This window comes from Armigeres subalbatus, chromosome 1 (genome assembly GCF_024139115.2).
Source record: "Armigeres subalbatus isolate Guangzhou_Male chromosome 1, GZ_Asu_2, whole genome shotgun sequence".
Taxonomy (NCBI): domain Eukaryota; kingdom Metazoa; phylum Arthropoda; class Insecta; order Diptera; family Culicidae; genus Armigeres; species Armigeres subalbatus.
In genome coordinates this window covers 302,299,324-302,321,613 of record NC_085139.1, presented here as the reverse complement: position 1 = coordinate 302,321,613, position 22,290 = coordinate 302,299,324, and the positions used below count along the sequence as shown (strand labels likewise).

The 22,290-nt window shown below is 44.3% G+C and overlaps 1 protein-coding gene across 3 annotated transcripts in view; it reads right to left on the bottom strand.

Annotated features, from left to right (window-relative positions):
• The window catches only part of LOC134207825 (palmitoyltransferase ZDHHC8), a 119,247-nt gene that overhangs the window by 54,014 nt on the left and 42,943 nt on the right, over positions 1-22,290 (bottom strand). For all 3 annotated transcript variants that reach the window (XM_062683767.1, XM_062683768.1, XM_062683769.1), the window contains one exon: positions 390-511. In XM_062683767.1, the coding sequence (XP_062539751.1) occupies positions 390-511 (122 nt within the window). The remainder of the gene's footprint in view (positions 1-389; positions 512-22,290) is intronic.

Below are 22,290 nucleotides of genomic sequence, written 5' to 3'. Positions count from 1 at the left end.
ATAGCCTTCATTACTGAGTCGTCCAATACTTAATTTTAATTGGCACTTTATGCGGATTGACGGAACCCCAATCAGATGTGGACTGATTCACCTCAGAATTTTGTAATATGCCAAAAAGGAATAACAATACTTTTTTGAGCAATTCCATACAGTTGACGGGTAGTGTGTCTTGTTACCAGCCTATCAAGTTGGGATGAAAGATCATAGCGCCGAATTTGTTGTCAAAGCTCAAAAGCACAGCAAAATAGAAACTGAGATTAAACGAAGCTAACTTCGAGTCAACCAACTGTCGGCTGCCCCAAGCAGAAGAGCAGTCTCCAAACGGTGTAATTGCTCTAACTTCTCTAATTACTTTTTGAGCCCAGTGGAAACAAGAACAAGAACCTTACCTTTCGGTATGACACCGGGATCCATGAAGGTGGCCATCGTGAAGTTGGCGATGACGAAGAACGTGATGACGGCCTGGTACGCCGGCACCCATGGGTGTCGCTGCACGTAGAATTGGCGACATCTGCAAAAATAGAGAGCGAACAAAAAAAAACTTTTAGAAAGCGAACTTTATGAGTTTGATGCAAGCAAATATGAGTTTCGACAAGTGTGTGTCCAGTGTTTATTACAGCTAATGGGTTGTTTCAGCTCAGTGTTTAATTTTCTTCAATGTTAACACTCGGTAGGTACATGAGTAAAATTAGTAGAAATAAAAGTAAAAAAATAAAAGCTGGGAAAAATATAAATGAGAGAGAATAAAAAAAATGATCAAATCCATTAGAAAATGAAATTTTTAAGATTCGATTAAGTCATGTAAAGTAAATTGCAAAAGCTGATATGTAATCGGCTTGATTTTATATCCAAAAACAGAAGATTCAATGAAGGACAGATTGTATAGAAGAGCAAATAAACAGTGATCAATGATTATTCCGTTGATGTGGTAACTACTCCAATAGTAACCAAAGAACTACAGATTTTCACACACCCTACGCTTTTCAACGTTCTGAATCCACCTCTGTCCAGGTCAGCGCAGAAGATACATCATTATGTTGCAACCGAGTGGCATCGCAAATTGCACCGACCAAGACACAGGTGCAACGGACGAGCGAAATGCACAAACTACTTCTCTCGGAAAGGGGCTCGAGAAAAGCGAATCAGAAAAGGAAACGTGCTCGCCCCGAAAGTGTGGAGCCCCGAGGAAAAACCGGTGGCGGCAGTCAGAGCCATGTCAGTTCACCGGAGTGACAATTGTGCATCACAGAAGCAGCAGCAGCACGCCGCCGCACCGCCACGTTGCTCGAGTGAAAGGGTGCTCCCTGTGTGATGAAGGCGACTCCAATAAATGTTGTATTTGCTGGCTGTCGAGGATTGCGCGCGCGATAGCAGACGCACAGTTTCATTCATGCGTTCGATCGCGACTTGACAGGTTTTATTTTTAAATCACAGTCACAGGCAGTCATACTGAAATATTAGATTTGTTTTCGGAACGGATGAGTTGGGGGACCACGCGCGATGGGCGGAAGCGCGCGCCGAGGATGTGGTGCGGATTTTATGACATATTGGCGATTTGCGAGCGAGGCACTTGCCTACAGCAGAAACCAGAGCAGCAAGTGATCGATTTGATCCGATCGGTGATTTTATTTCCAGTTATAAAACGCGACGTTACGCAAGATTGACGCGTTTGTAAATGAAACAAGTTTGACTGTCAGAGGTATCTGTACTCCAAGTACATTTTTTGCCCTTCTAAATAGGCAAAACCAATAATAAGGGATTTCTGATGAAAGCAAACTAGCAGGAAACGCAGTCATTGCTTCGTAGGCAACGCTTCCGCAATCCATATTTTATAGGTAGCTCGATATCGATTGGAGGAAATAATGCAGGCCGTTCTGATGATTAAGTTTCTGGTAAAGTGATAATCCATATCAATTTTGGATTCAGATCAGAATATTACGACGGCAAACGCAAATCGGTTCAGGGAAACAAAATTTTGAATATGCACACACAAAGGAAAACATTTGATAATGCTTTGTTATTTCGATAGATAAGAATATTATGACAAACATCCAAACAAGATTATTTTGTTGCAAACTTTACATATCCCGGTTCGGATTTTCTTTGTTAGCGATTTTATTGTTTATATCCTTATTTCTCCTTTTGATCAAAGGCAGTGATGAATCTCATCTCGAGAATAGAAATATTGCGAGAAGAGAGAAAACTTCTAACTTCTAAAAGAAAAAGAAGAAAAAGATTGAGTGTCGGAAAATTCAAATGGCATGCACTGTGCGAAAAATATTGATATTTCTTGACATCAAGAATATTCAAGAAGTCTGAAATGATTCAAAACCACATAAATTGACAACGCCCGAAAGTTCTACAAAACGATCAACAACATCATGCGCAAAAAAACGCACCGGCGCCAGTCATGATCAATGACAGCTCCGGAAATCTGTTGACCGACCGAACAGGGCTGCTAGGTGGAAGGAGCATTTTGAGTTATTGTTGAATGGACAATGGGACAGAGAGGGCACAAGCAGAATCAGGATTGATGATGGTGGACAAGCAGTGGAGCCACTAACGTTAGACAAAGTGAGAAAACACTTGTCATAAGTCGAGTTTGTACAATCCCATTTAATTCCACCACTCAATTGTACCTTGACAGATACGTATTTCTACCTCAACAGTAAGGTCGTCTTCAGTGTCTCGTACTTGACTCGACAAGTCGACCTTAGGACGATGACATACTGACGCGTCGAGCGATGCGGCGCGCGTCCAAGCACTCGTAAAGCAGAATATCAGCAAGAGAAATTCTTTTGTCTTGGACGCATTCGCGCACGCACACGCGTGAGTATGTCATCGGCCTTACTGTTGAGGTAGAAATACGTATCTGTCAAGGTACAAGTAAGTGGTGGAATTAAATGGGATTGTTTATTTATTTATTTTCAGACTAAGGCCGGAGTGGCCTGTGCTGCACATGAAAGACTTCTCCATTCAGCTCGGTTCATGGCTGCACTTCGCCAACCACGCAGTCTGCGGAGGGTCCGCAAGTCGTCCTCCACCTGATCGATCCACCTTGCCCGCTGTGCACCTCGCCTTCTTGTTCCCGTCGGATCGTTGTCGAGAACCATTTTCATCGGATTACTGTCCGACATTCTGGCTACGTGCCCGGCCCACCGCAGTCTTCCGATTTTCGCGGTGTGAACGATGGATGGTTCTCCCAACAGCTGATGCAACTCGTGGTTCATTCGCCTCCTCCACGTACCGTCCGCCATCTGCAACCCACCATAGATGGTACGCAACACTTTCCTTTCGAAAACTCCCAGTGCGCGTTGGTCCTCCACGAGCATCGTCCAGGTCTCGTGTCCGTAGAGAACTACCGGTCTTATAAGCGTTTTGTAGATAGTCAGTTTGGTACGGCGGCGAACTCTATTCGATCGGAGTGTCTTGCGGAGTCCAAAGTACGTACGATTTCCAGCCACTATGCGTCTCCGAATTTCTCTGCTGGTATCGTTATCGGCGGTCACCAGTGAGCCCAAGTACACGAATTCTTCAACCACCTCGATTTCGTCACCACCGATACAAACTCGTGGTGGGTGGCTCACATTGACCTCTCTTGAGCCTCTTCCTATCATGTACTTCGTCTTCGACGTGTTGATGACTAGTCCAATCCGTTTAGCTTCGCTTTTCAGTCTGATGTAGGCTTCCTCCATCCTCTCAAAATTACGTGCCATGATATCAATGTCGTCGGCGAAACCAAATAACTGGACGGACTTCGTGAAAATCGTACCACTCGTGTCAATCCCTGCCCTTCGTATTACTCCCTCCAAAGCGATGTTGAATAGCAGACACGAAAGACCATCACCTTGCCGTAACCCTCTACGGGTTTCGAAGGGACTCGAGAATGCCCCTGAAACTCGAACTACGCACATCACCCGATCCATCGTCGCCTTGATCAACCGTATCAGTTTATCCGGAAATCCGTTTTCGTGCATTAGCTGCCATAGCTGGTCCCGATCGATTGTATCATATGCGGCTTTGAAGTCGATAAATAGATGATGTGTGGGCACGTTGTATTCGCGGCATTTCTGCAATACCTGACGTATGGCGAACACCTGGTCTGTGGTAGAGCGTTCACCCATAAATCCCGCCTGGTACTGCCCGTACTGTCGACGGCATAAAATTTGGGAGAGTACCTTGTAGGCGGCGTTCAGCAATGTGATTGCGCGGTAGTTGCTACAATCCAGCTTATCGCCCTTTTGTAGATGGGACACGACACCTTCCATCCACTCCTGCGGCAGAACCTCATCCTCCCAAACCTTGGTAATCACCCAGTGCAGCGCTCTAGCCAGTGCTTCACCACCGTGTTTAAACAGCTCTCCTGGTAGTTGGGCAACTTCAGGGGTTTTGTTGTTTTTCAGCCGGCCGATCTCCTCCTGGATTTCCTGGAGATTCGGAGCCGGAAGTCGAATGTCCTGCGCGCGTGCTTCAAGGTTCATTACCATACCTCCACCGTTGTCTGTCACATCGCCATTCAGGTGCTGTTCGTAGTGCTGCCGCCATCTTTGAATCACCTCACGCTCGTTTGTAAGAAGGTTCCAGTCTATTTCCTTACACATATCGGGCTGTGGCACGTGGCCCTTACGTGAACGGTTCAACTTCTCATAGAACTTTCGTGCGTTATTAGCGCGGTACAGTTCCTCCGTCTCTTCACGGTCTCGATCTCCTGTTTCCTCCGGAAAATCGAGTTTTGTCTTTTCCGCGCCCGTTTGTATCGTGCCTCGTTCGCCCTCGTGCGGTGTTGCAGCAATCTCGCCCATGCTGCATTCTTCTCCTCAACTAACTGCTCACATTCGCCGTCATACCAGTCGTTTCTCTGATCCGAAGCCACCGTGCCTAGTGCAGCGGTTGCGGTGCTTCCAATGGCGGATCGAATATCTCTCCAGCCATCTTCAAGAGATGCTGCGCCTAGCTGCTCTTCCGTTGGGAGTGCCACTTCCAGCTGCTGCGCGTAGTCTTGGGCTAGTCTACCGTCTTGTAGCCGCCCAATGTTAAGCCGCGGCGGACGACTCCAACGCGTGTTGATCACCGTCGAGAGTTTTGAGCGCAGACATACTGCGACGAGGTAGTGGTCGGATTCAATATTCGCACTGCGGTAAGTGCGTACGTTCGTGATGTCGGAGAAGAATTTACCGTCGATTAGAACGTGGTCGATTTGGTTTTCCGTTACTTGATTAGGTGATTTCCATGTGGCCTTGTGGATATTCTTCCGGGGAAGAAAGTGCTTCGGACTACCATTCCGCGGGAGGCTGCAAAGTTTATACATCGTTGGCCGTTGTCGTTCGATACGGTATGCAGACTATCCGGTCCGATGACCGGTCTATACATTTCCTCCCTTCCTACCTGAGCGTTCATGTCACCGATGACGATTTTGACGTCCCGCAGTGGGCATCCATCGTATGTCTGCTCCAGCTGCGCATAGAACGCTTCTTTCTCGTCGTCGGATCTCCCTTCGTGTGGGCAGTGCACGTTGATGATGCTATAGTTGAAGAAACGGCCTTTATCCTCAGCTTGCACATCCTTGCGTTGATTGGCTGCCACCCAATCACGCGTTGGCGCATCTTTCCCAGCACTATGAAGCCGGTTCCCAGCTCGTTGGTGGTGCCACAGCTTTGGTAGAAGGTAGCCGCTCGATGCCCGCTTTTCCACACTTTCTGTCCTGTCCAGCAGATTTCCTGCAGCGCTACGACATCGAAGTTGCGGGGATGTAATTCATCGTAGATTATCCTATCGCAACCTGCGAAGCCTAGCGACTTGCAGTTCCATGTTCCAAGCTTCCAATCGTGATCCTTTATTCGCCGCCTAGGTCGTTGCCGATTGTATCGAGTCGTATTATCTTCTATGTCGTTCGTAATGGTTGTTTTTAAAGGCGGCTTATTGGGCCTGCGCAAACCTCCTGTCTCGTCGGAGGGCCGTCGTGTCAGGGCTGTTTAGCGTCCCACCTAACACCAGGACTTGGGCTTGTGCGCTTTGAGCGGCACACGGTCGCTTTGGCGGAGCCTACTTGCGGATACATGCAGCTTTTTATAGAGGTTTAACAGGGCCCACTGTCAAACCCCACCACATCCTAGGCAGGCGCCACAACTCGCAGATGGCCTGGGGAGGGATCGTCAAGCCCTTGGACATAGTCCCTGCTGCTGGGATTGTTCAAACTCGTTTTATGACAAGTGAAGACATTCCACTAAAAAGCTCAAAATAATTTTCTTAACAAAGTGAGAAAAGCTTTTCAAGAGCTGAAGAACAGCAAGGCCGCTGAGGACGGCATTCCGACCGAGTTTCTAAAAGTTGGGAGTGTTCGGCTGAACGAAAAAATCCTCCAAGTGATTGAAATGACTTGGAAGGAAAAATAAATGCCTTCGAGTTGGCTTGTTGTTCTCATATGTCCTATCTACAAGAAACGGCACATACTCGATTGTGCTAATTAAATTCTCAAGGAACAACACTCCTCAATACCGCCTACAAGGTAATCTCCCGAATTATGTTTAGCAGACTGCGTCCGTTTGAGGTAGAGATGGGCGTTCAGATCCGGAACCGGTCAAATGATCCGGATCTCTAAAGTGAGTGAATGATTCGTGGATCATTTTTTAAAAGATCCGGTTCACCAGATCAGCAAATTATTTGACCATTTATAAGGAAATAATAAAATAAAAGTTCATTCTTTGTAATCCATCCCGGGCAGAATCCATGAACAGCATAAAAAAACATGATATGTACTTGATTGATATAAGAGATAAAAGAACAGGCAACAATATCAAAAATTTGCACCGAAATATCATTTAAATACCAAAATATGCTATGGATGAGAACAAACCAATAGCACTTGATATTGATCACTTTTTACAAATAGCATAACATGATTTCCTCATGATATTTTAGTGCAAAATATTGATATTGTCGCCTGATCTTTTATCTCTTATATCAATCATGTCCATATCTCATTTTGCTATCTTATCAAGATTTGATGTTATTGAGCTATTTTCCTCTGCTCGGGATACGCTTGTAAACAAGAAAGGGTAAAATTATTGTCCGTACGGTTCATAAGTGTGAGTCAGAATGACGAAGGTTTCACTTTTTGCATTTTCCTTACGTTTTGTTCTAAGGATCCGATCCGGTTGAAAGATCCGGATCATTAGAATGAATGACCCAGATCTGATCAGTTCATCAAAGTGATCCGTTTTGCCCATCTCTCTAGGAGACCTTTGTCAGCGAATATCAAAGCGATTTTTGAGAAGGACGAACAACAACGGACCAGATGGTTACTCTGCGACAAATCCTTGATACATTCCGGGAATACAACTTGCGGATTTATCATCTGTTTGTAGATTTCAAGGCAGCGTACGACTCAGTGAAACGGAACGAACTGTGGCATATAATGCTAGAACATGGCTTTCCGGCAAAGCTTATTAGGCTGATTCGTGCGACGCTGGATGGATCCAAATCAAGCGTCAGAATATCTGGTGAGACATCCGATTCGTTCGTGACGTTAGATGGATTGAAGCAGGGCGATGCGTTCTCTAATCTGCTATTCAACATAGCTCTTTGTTTGAGCGGTAAATACTGCGCTCAATACTACCGCGTTTGAGCGGTATATACTGCGCGATGGAAAATGGTGAATGGCGCAGACGCATAAATCACGAGTTGTACCAAGTGTATAAAAATGCAGACATATATTAACGCATTTGCCCAAAAGTACACGCGGCGCACCCCAGAGGAAACGACGCACCGCGCTTTTTGCTGCCTGTATACTCGATTCTTATGGGGAGATAACATTGCGGCGTTTCCTAGGGTGCGGTTGTTCCTTTCGAATGGGAAACGCCGCGTAGAATCTTGTGCAAATGCGCTTTTGGAAACATTACAACAGCCGCGCGGTGTATCGTATTGACATCACCCTACAATAGTAGAAAATAATAGTAGAAATATAAATATAGGAATAAGACGAGATAAATAATTGATAATAAATAAGACAAATAAGATGAGTTCCTCCAGGAATACGTCCGGAAGTTCCTCCTGAAATTCCTCCTGAAATTCCTCAGGAATTCCTACAGAAGTACCTCCAGGAATTCCTCCGGAAGTTCCTCCGAGATTCTCATCCGAGGAAGTTCATCCAGGAATTATTTCGGATGTTACTCCAGGAATTCCTCCGAAAGTTCCTTCTGGAATTCCTTCAGAATCTTCTCTAGGAATTCCATCGGAGGTTCTTTCTGGAATTCCTCCGAAAGTTCCTCCAGGAATTCCTTCAGAAGTTTTCCAGGAAGTGCCTCCAGGAATTTCCAAGCAAGTTCCTCCAAGAATGCTTCCGGAAAATTCTCCTCCGGAAGCTCCTCCGAAAGTTCCTCCGGAAGCTCCTCCGAAAATTCCTCCAGAAGTTCCTCCGGAAGTTCCTCCGGGAATTCCTCCGGAAGTTCCTCCGGGAATTCCTCCGGAAGTTCGTCCGGGAGTTCCTCCGGAAGCTCCTCCGGGAATTCCTCCGAAAGTTCCTCCAGGAATTCCTCCGGAAGTTCCTCCGAGAATTTCTCCGGAAGTTCCTGCGGGAATTTCTCCGAAAGTTTCACCGGGAATTCCTCCGGAAGACAGTTCCTTCGGGAATTCCTCCAGAAGTTCCTCCAGAAGTTTCTCCGGAAGTTTCTCCAGAAGTTCCTCCGGAAGTTTCTCCAGAAGTTCCTCCGGCAATCCCTCCGGGTATTCCTCCGGAAGTTCCTCCGAAGTTCCTCCGGAAGTTCCTCCGGAAATTCCTCCGGAAGTTCCTCCGGAAATTCCTCCGGAAGTTCCTCCGAATTCCTCCGAAGTTCCTCCGGGAATTCCTCCGAAGTTCCTCCGAATTCCTCCGGAAGTTCCTCCTGAATTCCTCCGAAGTTCCTCCGGAATTCCTCCGGAAGTTCCTCCGGAATTCCTCGGAAGTTCCTCCTGAATTCCTCCGGAAGTTCCTCCGGGAATTCCTCCGGAAGTTCCTCCGGAATTCCTCCGAAGTTCCTCCGGGAATTCCTCCGGAAGTTCCTCCGGAATTCCTCCGGAAGTTCCTCCAGAAATTCCTCCGGAAGTTCCTCCGGAATTCCTCCGAAATTCCTCCGGGAATTCCTCCGGAAGTTCCTCCGGGAATTCCTCCGGAAGTTCCTCCGAATTCCTCCGGAAGTTCTCCGAAGTTCCTCCGGAATTCCTCCGGAAGTTCCTCCGGAATTCCTCCGGAAGTTCCTCCGGAATTCCTCCGGAAGTTCCTCCGGAATTCCTCCGGAAGTTCCTCCGAATTCCTCCGAAGTTCCTCAGGAATTCCTCCGGAAGTTCCTCCGGAATTCCTCCGGAAGTTCCTCCGAATTCCTCCGGAAGTTCCTCCGGGAATTCCTCCGGAAGTTCCTCCGGGAATTCCTCCGGAAGTTCCTCCGGGAATTCCTCCGAAGTTCCTCCGGGAATTCCTCCGAAGTTCCTCCGAATTCCTCCGGAAGTTCCTCCGAATTCCTCCGGAAGTTCCTCCAGGAATTCCTCCGGAAGTTCCTCCGGAATTCCTCCGAAGTTCCTCCGGGAATTCCTCCGGAAGTTCCTCCGGAATTCCTCCGGAAGTTCCTCCGGAATTCCTCCGAAGTTCCTCCGGGAATTCCTCCGGAAGTTCCTCCGGAATTCCTCCGGAAGTTCCTCCGGGAATTCCTCCGAAGTTCCTCCGGAATTCCTCCGAAGTTCCTCCGGGAATTCCTCCGGAAGTTCCTCCAGGAATTCCTCCGGAATTCCTCCGGGAATTCCTCCGAATTCCTCCGAATTCCTCCGGAAGTTCCTCCGGGAATTCCTCCGAAGTTCCTCCGAAGTTCCTCCGGGAATTCCTCCGGAAGTTCCTCCGGAATTCCTCCGGAAGTTCCTCCGGGAATTCCTCCGGAAGTTCCTCCGGAATTCCTCCGAAGTTCCTCCGGGAATTCCTCCGAAGTTCCTCCAGGAATTCCTCCGGGAATTCCTCCTAGAATTCCTCCGGAAGTTCCTCCGGGAATTCCTCCGGAAGTTCCTCCGGGAATTCCTCCGGAAGTTCCTCCGGGAATTCCTCCGGAAGTTCCTCCGGAAATTCCTCCGGAAGTTCCTCCGGGAATTCCTCCGGAAGTTCCTCCGGAAGTTCCTCCGGGAATTCCTCCGGAAGTTCCTCCGGGAATTCCTCCGGAAGTTCCTCCAGGAATTCCTCCGGGAATTCCTCCGGAAGTTCCTTCGAGAATTCCTCCGGGAGTTCCTCCGGGAGTTCCTCCGGGAATTCCTGCCGAAGTTCCTCCGGGAATTCCTCCGGAAGTTCCTCCGCAAGTTCCGCCAGGAATTCCTTCGGGAATTCCTGCGGAAGTTCCTCCGGGAATTCCTCCGGAAGTTCCTCCGGGAATTCCTCCGGAAGTTCCTCCGGGAATTCCTCCGAAGTTCCTCCGAATTCCTCCGGAAGTTCCTCCGGAATTCCTCCGGAAGTTCCTCCGGGAATTCCTCCGGAAGTTCCTCCGGGAATTCCTCCGAAGTTCCTCCAGAATTCCTCCGGAAGTTCCTCCGGAATTCCTCCGAAGTTCCTCCGGAATTCCTCCGGAAGTTCCTCCTGAATTCCTCCGAAGTTCCTCCGAATTTCTCCGGAAGTTCCTCCTGAATTCCTCCGGAAGTTCCTCCGGGAATTCCTCCGGAAGTTCCTCCGAATTCCTCCGAAGTTCCTCCGGGAATTCCTCCGAAGTTCCTCCGGAATTCCTCCGGAAGTTCCTCCGAATTCCTCCGGAAGTTCCTCCGAATTCCTCCGAAGTTCCTCCGGGAATTCCTCCGGAAGTTCCTCCGAATTCCTCCGGAAGTTCCTCCGGAATTCCTCCGAAGTTCCTCCGGAATTCCTCCGGAAGTTCCTCCGGAATTCCTCCGGAAGTTCCTCCGAAGTTCCTCCGGAATTCCTCCGAAGTTCCTCCGAATTCCTCCGAAGTTCCTCCGGAATTCCTCCGGAAGTTCCTCCGGAATTCCTCCGGAAGTTCCTTCGGGAATTCCTCCGGAAGTTCCTCCGGGAATATCTCCGGAAGTTCCTCCGGGAGTACCTCCGGGAGTACCACCGGGAATACCTCCGGAAGTTCCTCTGGCAGTTCCTTCGGCAGTTCCCCCTGGCCATTCCTCCGGAAGTTCCTCCGGGAATTCCTCCGGAAGTTCCTCCAGAAATTCCTCCGGAAGTTCCTCCAGAAATTCCTCCGGAAGTAGCTCCGGCCATTCCTCCGGAAGTTCATGAGGGAATTTCCCCGAAAGTTCCTCCAGGAATTCCTCCGGTAGTTCCTCCGGGAAGTCCTTCGGAAATTCCTACGGAAGTTCCTCCGAAAGTTCCCCCTGGAATTCCTCCGGAAGTTCCCCCGGGAATTCCTCCGGAAGTTCCCCCGGGAATTCCTCCGGAAGTTCCCCCTGGAATTCCTCCGGAAGTTCCCCCGGGAATTCCTCTGGAAGTTCCTCCGGGAATTCCTTCGGAAGTTTCTCCGGGAATTCCTTCGGAAGTTCCCCCTGGCCATTCCTCCGGAAGTTCGTCCGGGAATTCCTCCGGAAGTTCCTCCGGGAATTCCTCCGGAAGTTCCTCCGGGAATTCCTCCAGAAGTCCATCCGGGAATTCATCCGGAAGTTCCTCCAGAAATTCCTCCGGAAGTTGCTCCGGGAATTCCTCCGGAAGTTCATGCGGGAATTTCCCCGAAAGTTCCTCCAGGAATTCCTCCGGAAGTTCCTCCGGGAAGTCCTTCGGAAGTTCCTCCGGGAATTCCTCCGGAAGTTCCTCCGGGAATTCCTCCGGAAGTTGCTCCGGGAATTTTTCCGGAAGCTCCTCCGGGAATTCCTCCGGAAGTTCCTCCGGGAATTCATCCGGAAGTTCCTCCAGGAGTTCCTAAGGAAGCTCCTCCAAGAGTTCATAAGGAAGTTCCTCCGGGAATTCCTCCAGAAGTTCCTCCGGGAATTCCTCTGGAAGTTGCTCCGGGAATTCCTCCGAAAGTTCCTCCGAGAATACCCTCGAAAGTTCCTCCGGAAGTTTCTCCGGAAATTCCTCCAGGAATTCCTCCGGAAGTTCCTCCGGAAATTCCTCTGGAAGTTCCTCCGGGAATTCCTCCGGAAGTTGCTCCGGGAATTTTTCCGGAAGTTCCTCCGGGAATTCCTCAGGAAGTTCCTCCAGGAATTCATCCGGAAGTTCCTCCGGGAATTCCTCCAGAAGTTCCTCCGGGAATTCCTCTGGAAGTTGCTCCGGGAATTCCTCCGGAAGTTCCTCCGGGAATACCCTCGAAAGTTCCTCCGGAAGTTCCTCCGGGAACTCCACCGGAAGTTGCTCCGGGAGTTCCTCCGATAATTCCTCAGGAAGTTCATCCGGGAATTCCACTGGTAGTTCATCCGGAAGTTCCTCCGGGAACTCCTCCGGAAGTTTCTCCGGGAGTTCCTCCATGAATTCCTCCGGAAGATCCTCCCAGAATTATTTGTCTTATTTGTCTTATTTAAATAGCACCACGGTTATTAACCAAATCCTTTTCAAAGCTTATGTGGAATCTTGTTCAGAAATTCTCTCACGATATTTTCCAATGTTGTTCATTTTCCAAAACCAGCTGGAGTTTGTATATTTTGGTCTCCTCATTTCGTGGTTGGTCGGCGCTGCTGCTGTTCTCTCTCCGAACCACTGCATGAGTTCTAATGAGTAAATTTCTTCCCCATTGTTGCCGTCAATTCCTTTTGTTCTGCATAATGATGAAATAATTTTGGCGACACTGACAGTTTCATTTTGGCGGGCTAAGTCATGCGATTTCCTCTCTTCCTTCCTTCTTTCCAGACCTTAAGTCCAGAATTCAAGGACAATTTGGAAGTGTGATGGATATAATTGAATACATATTGAAACTTTAAGTATCAAAAATAGCTTCTAACTAGCTGTAGATCCGAAAGCCCGAACTCAAGGACCGTTTGGATTACCCAGAATATCTCAAAACTATCTTACGAAATCCGTTGACCTCCCAGGATTTGAGATGGATATAATTGAATGCATATTGAAGCTTTGAGTACTGAAAAGATATTTTCTGGCAGCTGTAGATCTCAAGTCTTGAACTCAAGAATAGTTTGGATATCCTAAAATAACCCAAAACTACAATGCGGTGTTTTTCTCACCTGCTATAAGATGTAATGAACATTGTTGAAAACTTAAATGAACTTGAAGTAACAAAAACAAAGCTTTTTTTGCAGCTGTAGATTCCAAGTCCTGAACTCAAGGATGTTTAAAAAAAAATTTAAAGAGGCAGTAATAAATATCTCTACAAAACAATGTATTATCGCTGAACTATTGATTATTTTGCGTGATGAGTTAACGTTTTATCCAAGGCTAACATTACTTCCTCTTACTCTACCTTTTATTATCAACTGAGTATTTATATTACTGACAATCACACCACGCCACAAATGTTCATCAGAACATGGACACAATATGACGAGAATACTTTGCCGTACAAGTTACGATGTTCCTGCAAATTCGAGTATAATTTCATAATCACAAAGGTTTAGACGAAAGAAGGCACTAGGTTAGCAGAGAAATGGAGATCTACAACAAAACAATGCAAAATTCCCTATGTGAAATATTTGCAACAGAGTTTTAATATTTTTGTAATTAACAAAATCTTACGGGTGTTCGTCATTATTATTCAGCAAAATAGTAAAGAATTGTAGGAAGCTTTCTTTTGTTACTTGTTTTACGTCCGCTTCCGTTAAATTTTCAATCAGCGGTTGATAATAACCAACTTGTTATACACCAGAATGAGGCCGACATCTACTCGATGATACATATGAAAAGTTGATAGTTGCGCCGATCTGTAGGTATGTATCCAAAGAGTTCTTGAATGACTCAAGCTTTCTGGCCCCTCTAGATACGTAATTAGGAAAATAGGGGATATTCATGATTTTAAAATGAATTATTCAACGAAGATTATCTTGGAAACTCAGAGGCATTGATTGAAAGGTTTGTTGAAAATACTGAGGATTGTACTTCTAAATCATGGTGTTTACTCAGAAGAACTAGTCCTATATATAGGGACCTGGGATTTTAAAACTCCAGCCTTATTTTATGACGCTCTGGGACAATATGGGTTAAGCAAACTTTTAAAGATACAGTCGATATTGAAGGGACCACCGACTCATGGAAATATCGAGATGTGGAATATAAAATCCTTTTGTTTTGCTGTTTGAAGGGACCATTATAGTAACCAAGAAAATATTTTTTAATATGAAATAATTTGCCTCCATGAGTCGGTGTCGAACATCGACTCATGGAGATTTGACTGTATTACATTTTTGAAGGCAAACCCTGTGGTTTGGAAGGCAGAACCTGTGATCCACAAAGTTTACTAAATGTTAATGTAGGATGGATGCCGTTAGCTGGCAACGATTAGGAATCTGTTTGAGCAACATAATAACACAAATCGAAACAAAAATCACTCTTACTTGATTGCGCCAAGTCAGCTGCCCAAGACCAAATCGCTCAACCATGAAATTCTCCAAAGATTTTGCCAGCAAGTAGGCTCACGTTTTCCCATGGCCACTCTCACTCCCAACAATTTCGTAAGGCGCAATCCTTCAAAGGGAAAACCGCCCGCACCATAACGTCGTCCCTTTTCCTACACGTGTAATCCAGCAGTGTATTGATTGATCGCATAACGCTTCGCTCTGCTAGCTGCGGCGACCGGCGGCCGGCCGTGGCGGTCTGCTAAAATTCCAAACGCCATTTGTTTTGCGATCATTATGGTATAGTGGAGCGAGGTGGTAGCCAGGGCGACACGACACGCGACGACGACGACGGCGGCGGTGTGGTTTGGTTTGGCCGTGATGCTCTAAAAGCATCGTACATAAGTTATCGCCTTTCCGCCTGCTGACCAAACCACACCAGCAAACAACCACTCGAATTCGAGCAGGCCGCCACTAACAGGCGGTGGCATCTGGTAGGGTTGCCAGAAGTGCAGTTCGTTTGTTGACAACCTTTTGTATGATTCTTGAGTAAGAGTTTTCAACATATCTCGAAAACGAAGGGATTTCGAAGCTCCAAAGGTAAATTTATATTTTTGGTAGCATTTTTTAGTGGCGTTTCAGGACAAACAAAAGTTTCTCTTATTAAAAAAGAATCTTCTTCTTCTTCTTATTGGCATTACATTTCCACTGTGACATTACCGCCTCGCAGCTTAGTGTTCATTAAGTACTTCCACAGTTGGTAACTGCGAGGTTTCTAAGCCAAGTTAACATTTTTGCATTCGCATATCATGAGGATAACACGATGATACTTTTATGCCCTTTTTTAACCCAAAAATTTCCAAGACCGGACAAGGAATCGATCCCAGCCCCCTTTAGCATGGTCTTGCTTTGTAGCCACGCATCTTACCGAGTTTTGAAATCATGACATCTCATCCCTAGGAATAATGATAACAAATTCAAAGAAATTCATTGAAGTCCAAAAAAATGTTATCTAATTAGATGAGAGACTACAGACTGTTCTCGATTCAAACTATGGAGATAATGCAAACCAGTATAGGCATTAATAAGCAAATCATATATTCAAAGATGGTAGCCCTGGCAACCACGTCGTTACCACGCTCTACATTGCTACCACCGCACCGTCGCAATATACGTTGGGCAAATCTCTGGCCTTCATCAATTCCAAACATAACTACTAACTAACCACAGCTCCCAACAAAGATTGGTCGTCGATGGATATCGCATCGTGGAAAAAGGGAAAACACAAAGTGGGAAAACTAAAAAAGCAACAAATTAAAAATTCTATTTTCTTTCACGTCGTCGGTATCGTGCCGGACTGACTGACTGACTTGCTGCCGTTCGCCCATCATCGGTCCTTCTCGTATTACGGTCGGAACAGTGAACGGCGGCAACTTGCGCGGCCTAGCAGACCTAGACGAACCGAATCCAACGTCCGCGGAAAACCAGAGCGGTTGGAAGCGGGGGGCGGCGGATCACGTTTTTGGATCGCGCGATGAAAGTTTTTCCTTCGGAGCCCTGGGCGGCCGTCATTCTTGCCTTTTCTAGTGGATACCAGGCGAGATGTTTTCCTTTCGTTGTCGTGAGTCGTCCGATCGTCGTATGAAACAAAACCTCATTGCGATACGCAGGGAGCTGGAAATCTAATATAGAGAGGGAAAACGTGTCTGATTTGTGTGCGGCAAGTAGTCTGCACACCTGTCGTTTGGGGGGCTTGTTGGACGTTCATGCAATGGATGAGTTAAAATTGGAAACAGAATTTTGACTCTGATGTGCTTTCATTGTCATGTTTTGGAGCTTTGCATTGCATTTGTGCGTGGATGTTGTGTTTATTTCTTCGATCAAAAGATGAAACAGTTCAGACCATCACATCGCAACAAAAAAAAAAGATCTCGATTTAAAGATGCTAACATAGAACTACACGTTGCGAGGCTTCGTTATTTTCGACATACCAATCATTTTTGGGTTTCTTGCTGGAGCTATCTGGTAACTTAAATATGGTAGATTGGACCCGAACAAGAGTATTGCTTTTACTAGGACCAATACTTAGAAGAATTAGTCTAAGTTGACCACTTGAACACCATTTCACAATGGTTGGACTCCATACAAAGGGATGGCCAAAAGTGCAAAGACAGGATTTCACGATTATATTCTTTTATTGATCTTATTTTGAAGTTAATAAACTATATTTACAAGCTTGCTGATTCAAAATTAATATCAAAGCGAATATCATTGAATCAAAATGACCCTGGTGGAAAATGTGTAAAAAGTTTTATTTAATAAATGCGTAAAAACGCATATCTACACCATATTATAGGTCCTTTATTAGCTACGTTAAAACTCAAACTTAAACCTTCCCAAGGCAACTTTTACAGTCACAGAAATTGCGTTTTTTTAGCCATGAGGTTGAACATTTATTAAAATTTAGCGTTTTTGACAGTGAATAAAGTCTATTGTCGCCGCATGTTGCCCCTACTTTACATATACCACATTTTATAGTACCATTAAAAATATCATAAAAAAAGAACGAAAAAAATGTCTGCATTTCATTTTGTGGTATGCAGAGCCTCAACCTCCCCTAAAATAACCCGAATGTTACTTTAAAACATTGTATTCCCTCTATATGGCATCCAGATAAGATAATCTAGTGAAAAATGCTTCGAAATTAGTTTTGGACAAATTTCGTTTGAGTATTGTAGTAGCTAGCAGACTCTCAAAATTTCTGTTCTTGCACAGATTTTCTTTTTTTTATTTCTATAGGGGAAACCGCCAAATGTTGAACGGCTAATTTTGTCGCCTATTGTTGAACTCCCATAAGAAATGCACGTGCGTTCAACAATAGGCGAAGAAATTAGCCGTTTAACATTTGACGAATTACCCTAATCGTTTTTCCGTCAGCCTGTCAAAAAATGAAATCTCTAAGCTCCGAAGAGTTATAATGTAAAATTTGTAAATAATTTGAATGTAAGTTAAGAGTTTCTTGGAGCCGTCATTCAATACTTAAAAGCAGTCTATGTTGACAAAGGGTGGTACTCCTGGCCACCTTCAAGTAACACTTCTTATGTAGATGCGGGTAAAAAAGTAGTTTAAAAAATTGTGTATCATTATGTCGCCGTTTAGTCGAAAGGGTCATATGGCCGAATGCCGTTTGGCCGAATTGTTGAAATATGTTTTTCCTTATCAAATGTGTGAAGTGAGATGTCCGAAGTGAGAAATGAGTACAGTTATATCCCGATTTTATCACCGCCCTGGTGAGTTTTGGGGTGATTATTATTATTATGATTTATTGTCAACAGGTGAAATAGACACCCCAATGACCACTATCTTAAAATAAATACATAAACTACGTACATACGTCAGCATATAGTCAAAAGCGAAAAATATGCTGAAAATTACACTTATTTGTTTCTCGCGACACATTAAAATCAAACACAGAATAACACGTATTGAATAAACGGGACATGCTTCGGACCGGCTCATGTAGTCCATAGTTAGTTCTGGCTGCAGGGAGATTGATGAACGAGTGCGATCGGAGATTACGGCGGCGAGTGTTGATGTCCAGCAAGCTGAGCAACGTAGGGCAGTCAATGTTTCCTTGTAGAAGATCACCGATGAAGCAGGCCTTAGCCACGTTACGCCCTGCATCAAGAGAGTCGAGGTTAATAAGCTGACAACGGCTACTGTAGCTTGGTAGATTGAGCGGAGCTCTCCACCTTAGATGTCGCAGAGCGAAGCGCACGAATTTTCTCTGGATAGCTTCGATGCGCTGAGCTTCGTTTTGGTAATACGGAGCCCAGACAACTGACGAGTACTCCAAGATTGGGCGAACGGTTGCACACAACAGTGATTTCAGAGACAGTACACATCCCGGAATTTATTGGCAAAGAGAAACAGGAAGCCTAGTTGTGAAGATGCCTTCGAAACGATATATGCTACATGATCCTTGAATGTCATTTTCGAGTCGATCAAAACTCCGAGATCCTTGACTGTCGATTCGCGTTGAAGCTGAATATCTCCCAAAGCGTAGTCGAATAGGAAGAGCGAATGTTTGCGGCCGAAGGATATGACAGAACATTTTGCGACATTTAATGTCATTCGGTTTATGCGGCACCATTCAGCAAACACTTCGAATTGTTGTTGCAGAAACATTGCATCTTGAGGATGCTTTATAGAGTAATATAGCTTCATGTCGTCGGCATAAGGCATTTGAGCACAAAATTAACGTCGTTCATATAAGGTACACTGGGGGAAGTGGAAAAGGAAAAATCGATAGTGCATGTTCTAATTAGTGTAAAACCAATTTAAATGATCTAAATGCATTCAATCAAAATGGGCTATCAAAAACAGTCAATTTTGCATCAACTGTGTAGTAGTTCATACCATTTTAGTTGCTTGAAATTGATGGAAAAAGATTTAAAAATTAGGAGTTGTTTTCCACTTAACCCAGTGGGATGGGGTAAGTGGAAAACCCATGTTACCTTGACCTTCAATTGTGATGAGTAGTTACATATAACAAAAATCAAAACGGTAATTGCTCTGAATATCTTTTGTTGAATAATTTCTTTGGCTTAACGGAATAGGTCCTCAAAAAATTCTCGTAATAGCTAGTGGAGGGCTGGTTTTACCTTCTCGAACATTAAGTGTACGTAAAATCTATGTATTCGCCCCAAAGATGAACTTTTTATAGGAAAAATGGGGCTTACAGGTTTATACACTAATCAACTTAGTTGAACGAATTGAGATGATGTCTGTGTGTGCGTGTTTGTATGTATGTGTGTGCGCAAAACACGTACAAAATTATCTCCTATTTTTAAGCACTTGTCCTTAACCAATTCGTTCGTACAAAAAATTGCATTCAACTGCAAAACTTGCCAAAAATATACATGAATGTGCATTATGGAATATATTCACCTACCAGTGCTATTTTTTTCATTCTCATAGATTTTTTTTATATGTAAAACATGTGAAAGGCATTAATACCGATAGGTGGATTGATCAGGCGTTTTCTTATGTACATCAGTCCAATTACCACTGAAATCACAATTATAACAAAGAAGGAACATATTAAGATTCACAGCTATCCAAATAAACCCTGGAGGGAAGAAAAAAATTGCGTAATCAGAACATTTTCCACTTCCCCTGCAGTGTTTGATACTAGGGGTAAGTGTAAAAACTTTGAATTATTTGCTTTCATGGTAATAACCACTACAAATTGAATAGGATTAGTTTAATTGTATTGTAATAGTCACCTGTGATATAAATTCACTTGAAAAAGGGACAATTGGTGCAAATAAAATGTGATTTTATGAATGGAAAAATCAAATTCTCGCGAAACCTAAAATGACAGTTCAAGCGTTAACCGTGTTAGTGTATGTATTATACAAATTTTAATATAGTATTAGTGTGGACATCAAAGTATATTCTTGCACAATGTTATGGTGTGGTAAAAACTGTAAAGTATGGAAAATTCCAATTTTTCGAGTCGATTTTTACACTTACCCCCTTTTTTCACTTCCCCCAGTGTACCTTACAACAGGAATAAAAACGGACCCAAATGGCTGCCCTTTGGAACGCCAGAACAAACCGGAAAGGGCAGTGAAATGTCATCTCCGATTTTAACCGCCATACTCCGTCCAGTTAAATAGGATTGAAGCCAACCGAGCATGGAGTTATTAATGCCTAATTTGTCAAATTTCGCAATGGCGATCTGATGATTCATCTTGTCGAATGCTGCGGAAAGGTCTGTATAAATGGCATCCACCTGATGGCCACTCTCCATTTGTCGAATTACAAAGGAAGTGAAACACGTTAGGTTAGTAGTCGTCGATCTTTTAGGTATAAACCCGTGTTGGTCGTTCGATATGTAATGTGCATACTTTTGAACCAATTCTTTGAGAATAATCAGCTCAAACAGCTTAGAAATGGCGCTTAGCGCAGCTATTCCCCGGTAATTTGAAACAGTCCTCTTGCATCCTTTTTTGAAAACTGGGAATAAATATGATTGTTTCCAGCAGTTCGGAAATAATCCGGTAGTCAATGAGAGGTTGAATACTGCAGCTAACGGCTTTGCAAGCGTATCAGCGCAGCGTTTCACAATAAGAGACGGAATACCATCCGGGCCGCATCCAATTGAAGTTTTCAATTCCTTACTAGCTGTTATTACATTATCGTCGGTAACGAAGAACGGCTGCTCAGCGGCTTCAAAACTGGAAATATTCCTGATAGCGTTGGCTACAGCCTGAGGGTCGAGGTGTTCATTTGTAAAGACACTACTGAATTGGGAACGAAACAAATTGACCATGTCATGTATAGTTTCGGCTTCGCATAAACCATCTATCATCGAAGAGGGCAGTCCTGATTCCTTTCGTTGTTCGTTGACGTACCGCCAAAAACTTTTAGTGTTAGTCTTGAGTCGACTTAAAAAATAAAACGTGATAAAATAGGAAATGTGACAAAATCGGGAAAACATTTTTTTTTTCAATTTTTTAAATTCATTTCACAAATATGAATCATTTTATGCCTTAGAAAGGCAAAATAGGTACCCGTTAATTCTTGTCGAAAATGCTTACAGAATCCTTCCAAGGTACTCAGAAGTCATTTATAATTAACTACAGGTGGTGAAAGATATTTCTTGGGAATCAACGTTGTTTGCGGTGTTATTTACGAAAATAAAAAGAATGTCTAAAATTATCAAAAAAAAAATTGTGGTGACAAAATCAGGTCTGGTGACAAAACAAAACGATTTAAAATCGAGACGTGATAAAATCGGGTCAAAAACGTGATAAAATCGAGGAGTGGCAAAATCGGGTCAATACTGTATTGAGAAGTGAGAAATGAGACGTTCGAAGTAAGTAGTGAGAAGTAAGAAGTGTGTAGTGGGAAGTGACAAAAGAAAAATGAGAAATTTTTGGTGAGAAGTGATAAGTCAGAAGCGAGTAGGGAAAAGGAAAAGGAAGATGGACGGAAGAAAAAAGAATAAGGAAGCAGGAAGAAGGAATAAGAAAGAAGGATGAAAAAAGAAGAATGGAAGAAGAAGGACGCTAATGGGGAAGAAGAAAAAAAGAAGAAGCAAGTAGGAATAAGGAAGAAAGAGGTTGGAAAAAGAAAGCAGAAAGATGGACGAAGGAGGTGTTGTGTGAATACAAAATTATATAAGCGAGAAAGTGAGTAACTGCATTATATACACATTATTTTTCAACAGAAATGCGCAACTCAGTATAAGAGAGGCGATAGAGTTAAATATTCTTGGCACTAGCGTATGTTTCATTTCGCTCTCCAACTGTTTCGCACGACAGTGCCATATGGAGCGAGGAAACATTATTCACTAAGCACCTCGCTTCCTCATGAAGCTACCATCATCGGGACTATATTGATGCAGAAGCATCAGATCTCATCTTCATTGCTATTTTCATCCAAGCCCTGCTCGTTTGTACATATTCTTTGTTTCTTCCTTCTCGATTATCATTTTTAATTTCTCGCTTCTCATTAACTTTTTTCTTATTTTTCAGTTCTTAGAATCTAAGTTTTCAGTTCTAAGCCCTCTGCTCTCAGTATTCAGTTTTCAGTTCTCAGTTCTGAGCTCCGATCTCATTTCTCATTTCTCTTATATGAGTTCTTAGTTTTCACTTCTCAATTCTCAGTTCACAGTTTTTACTTTTTACTTCCCAGTTTTCAGTTCCAAGTTCTCAGTCCGCAGTTCTTAGTTTTCAGTTCCCAGTTCTCAGATCTCACTTCTGCATTCTCAGTTTTCAGTTCTCAAATCCCATTTCTCAGTTTCCTTTTCTCAATTTTAGATCCCTGGGT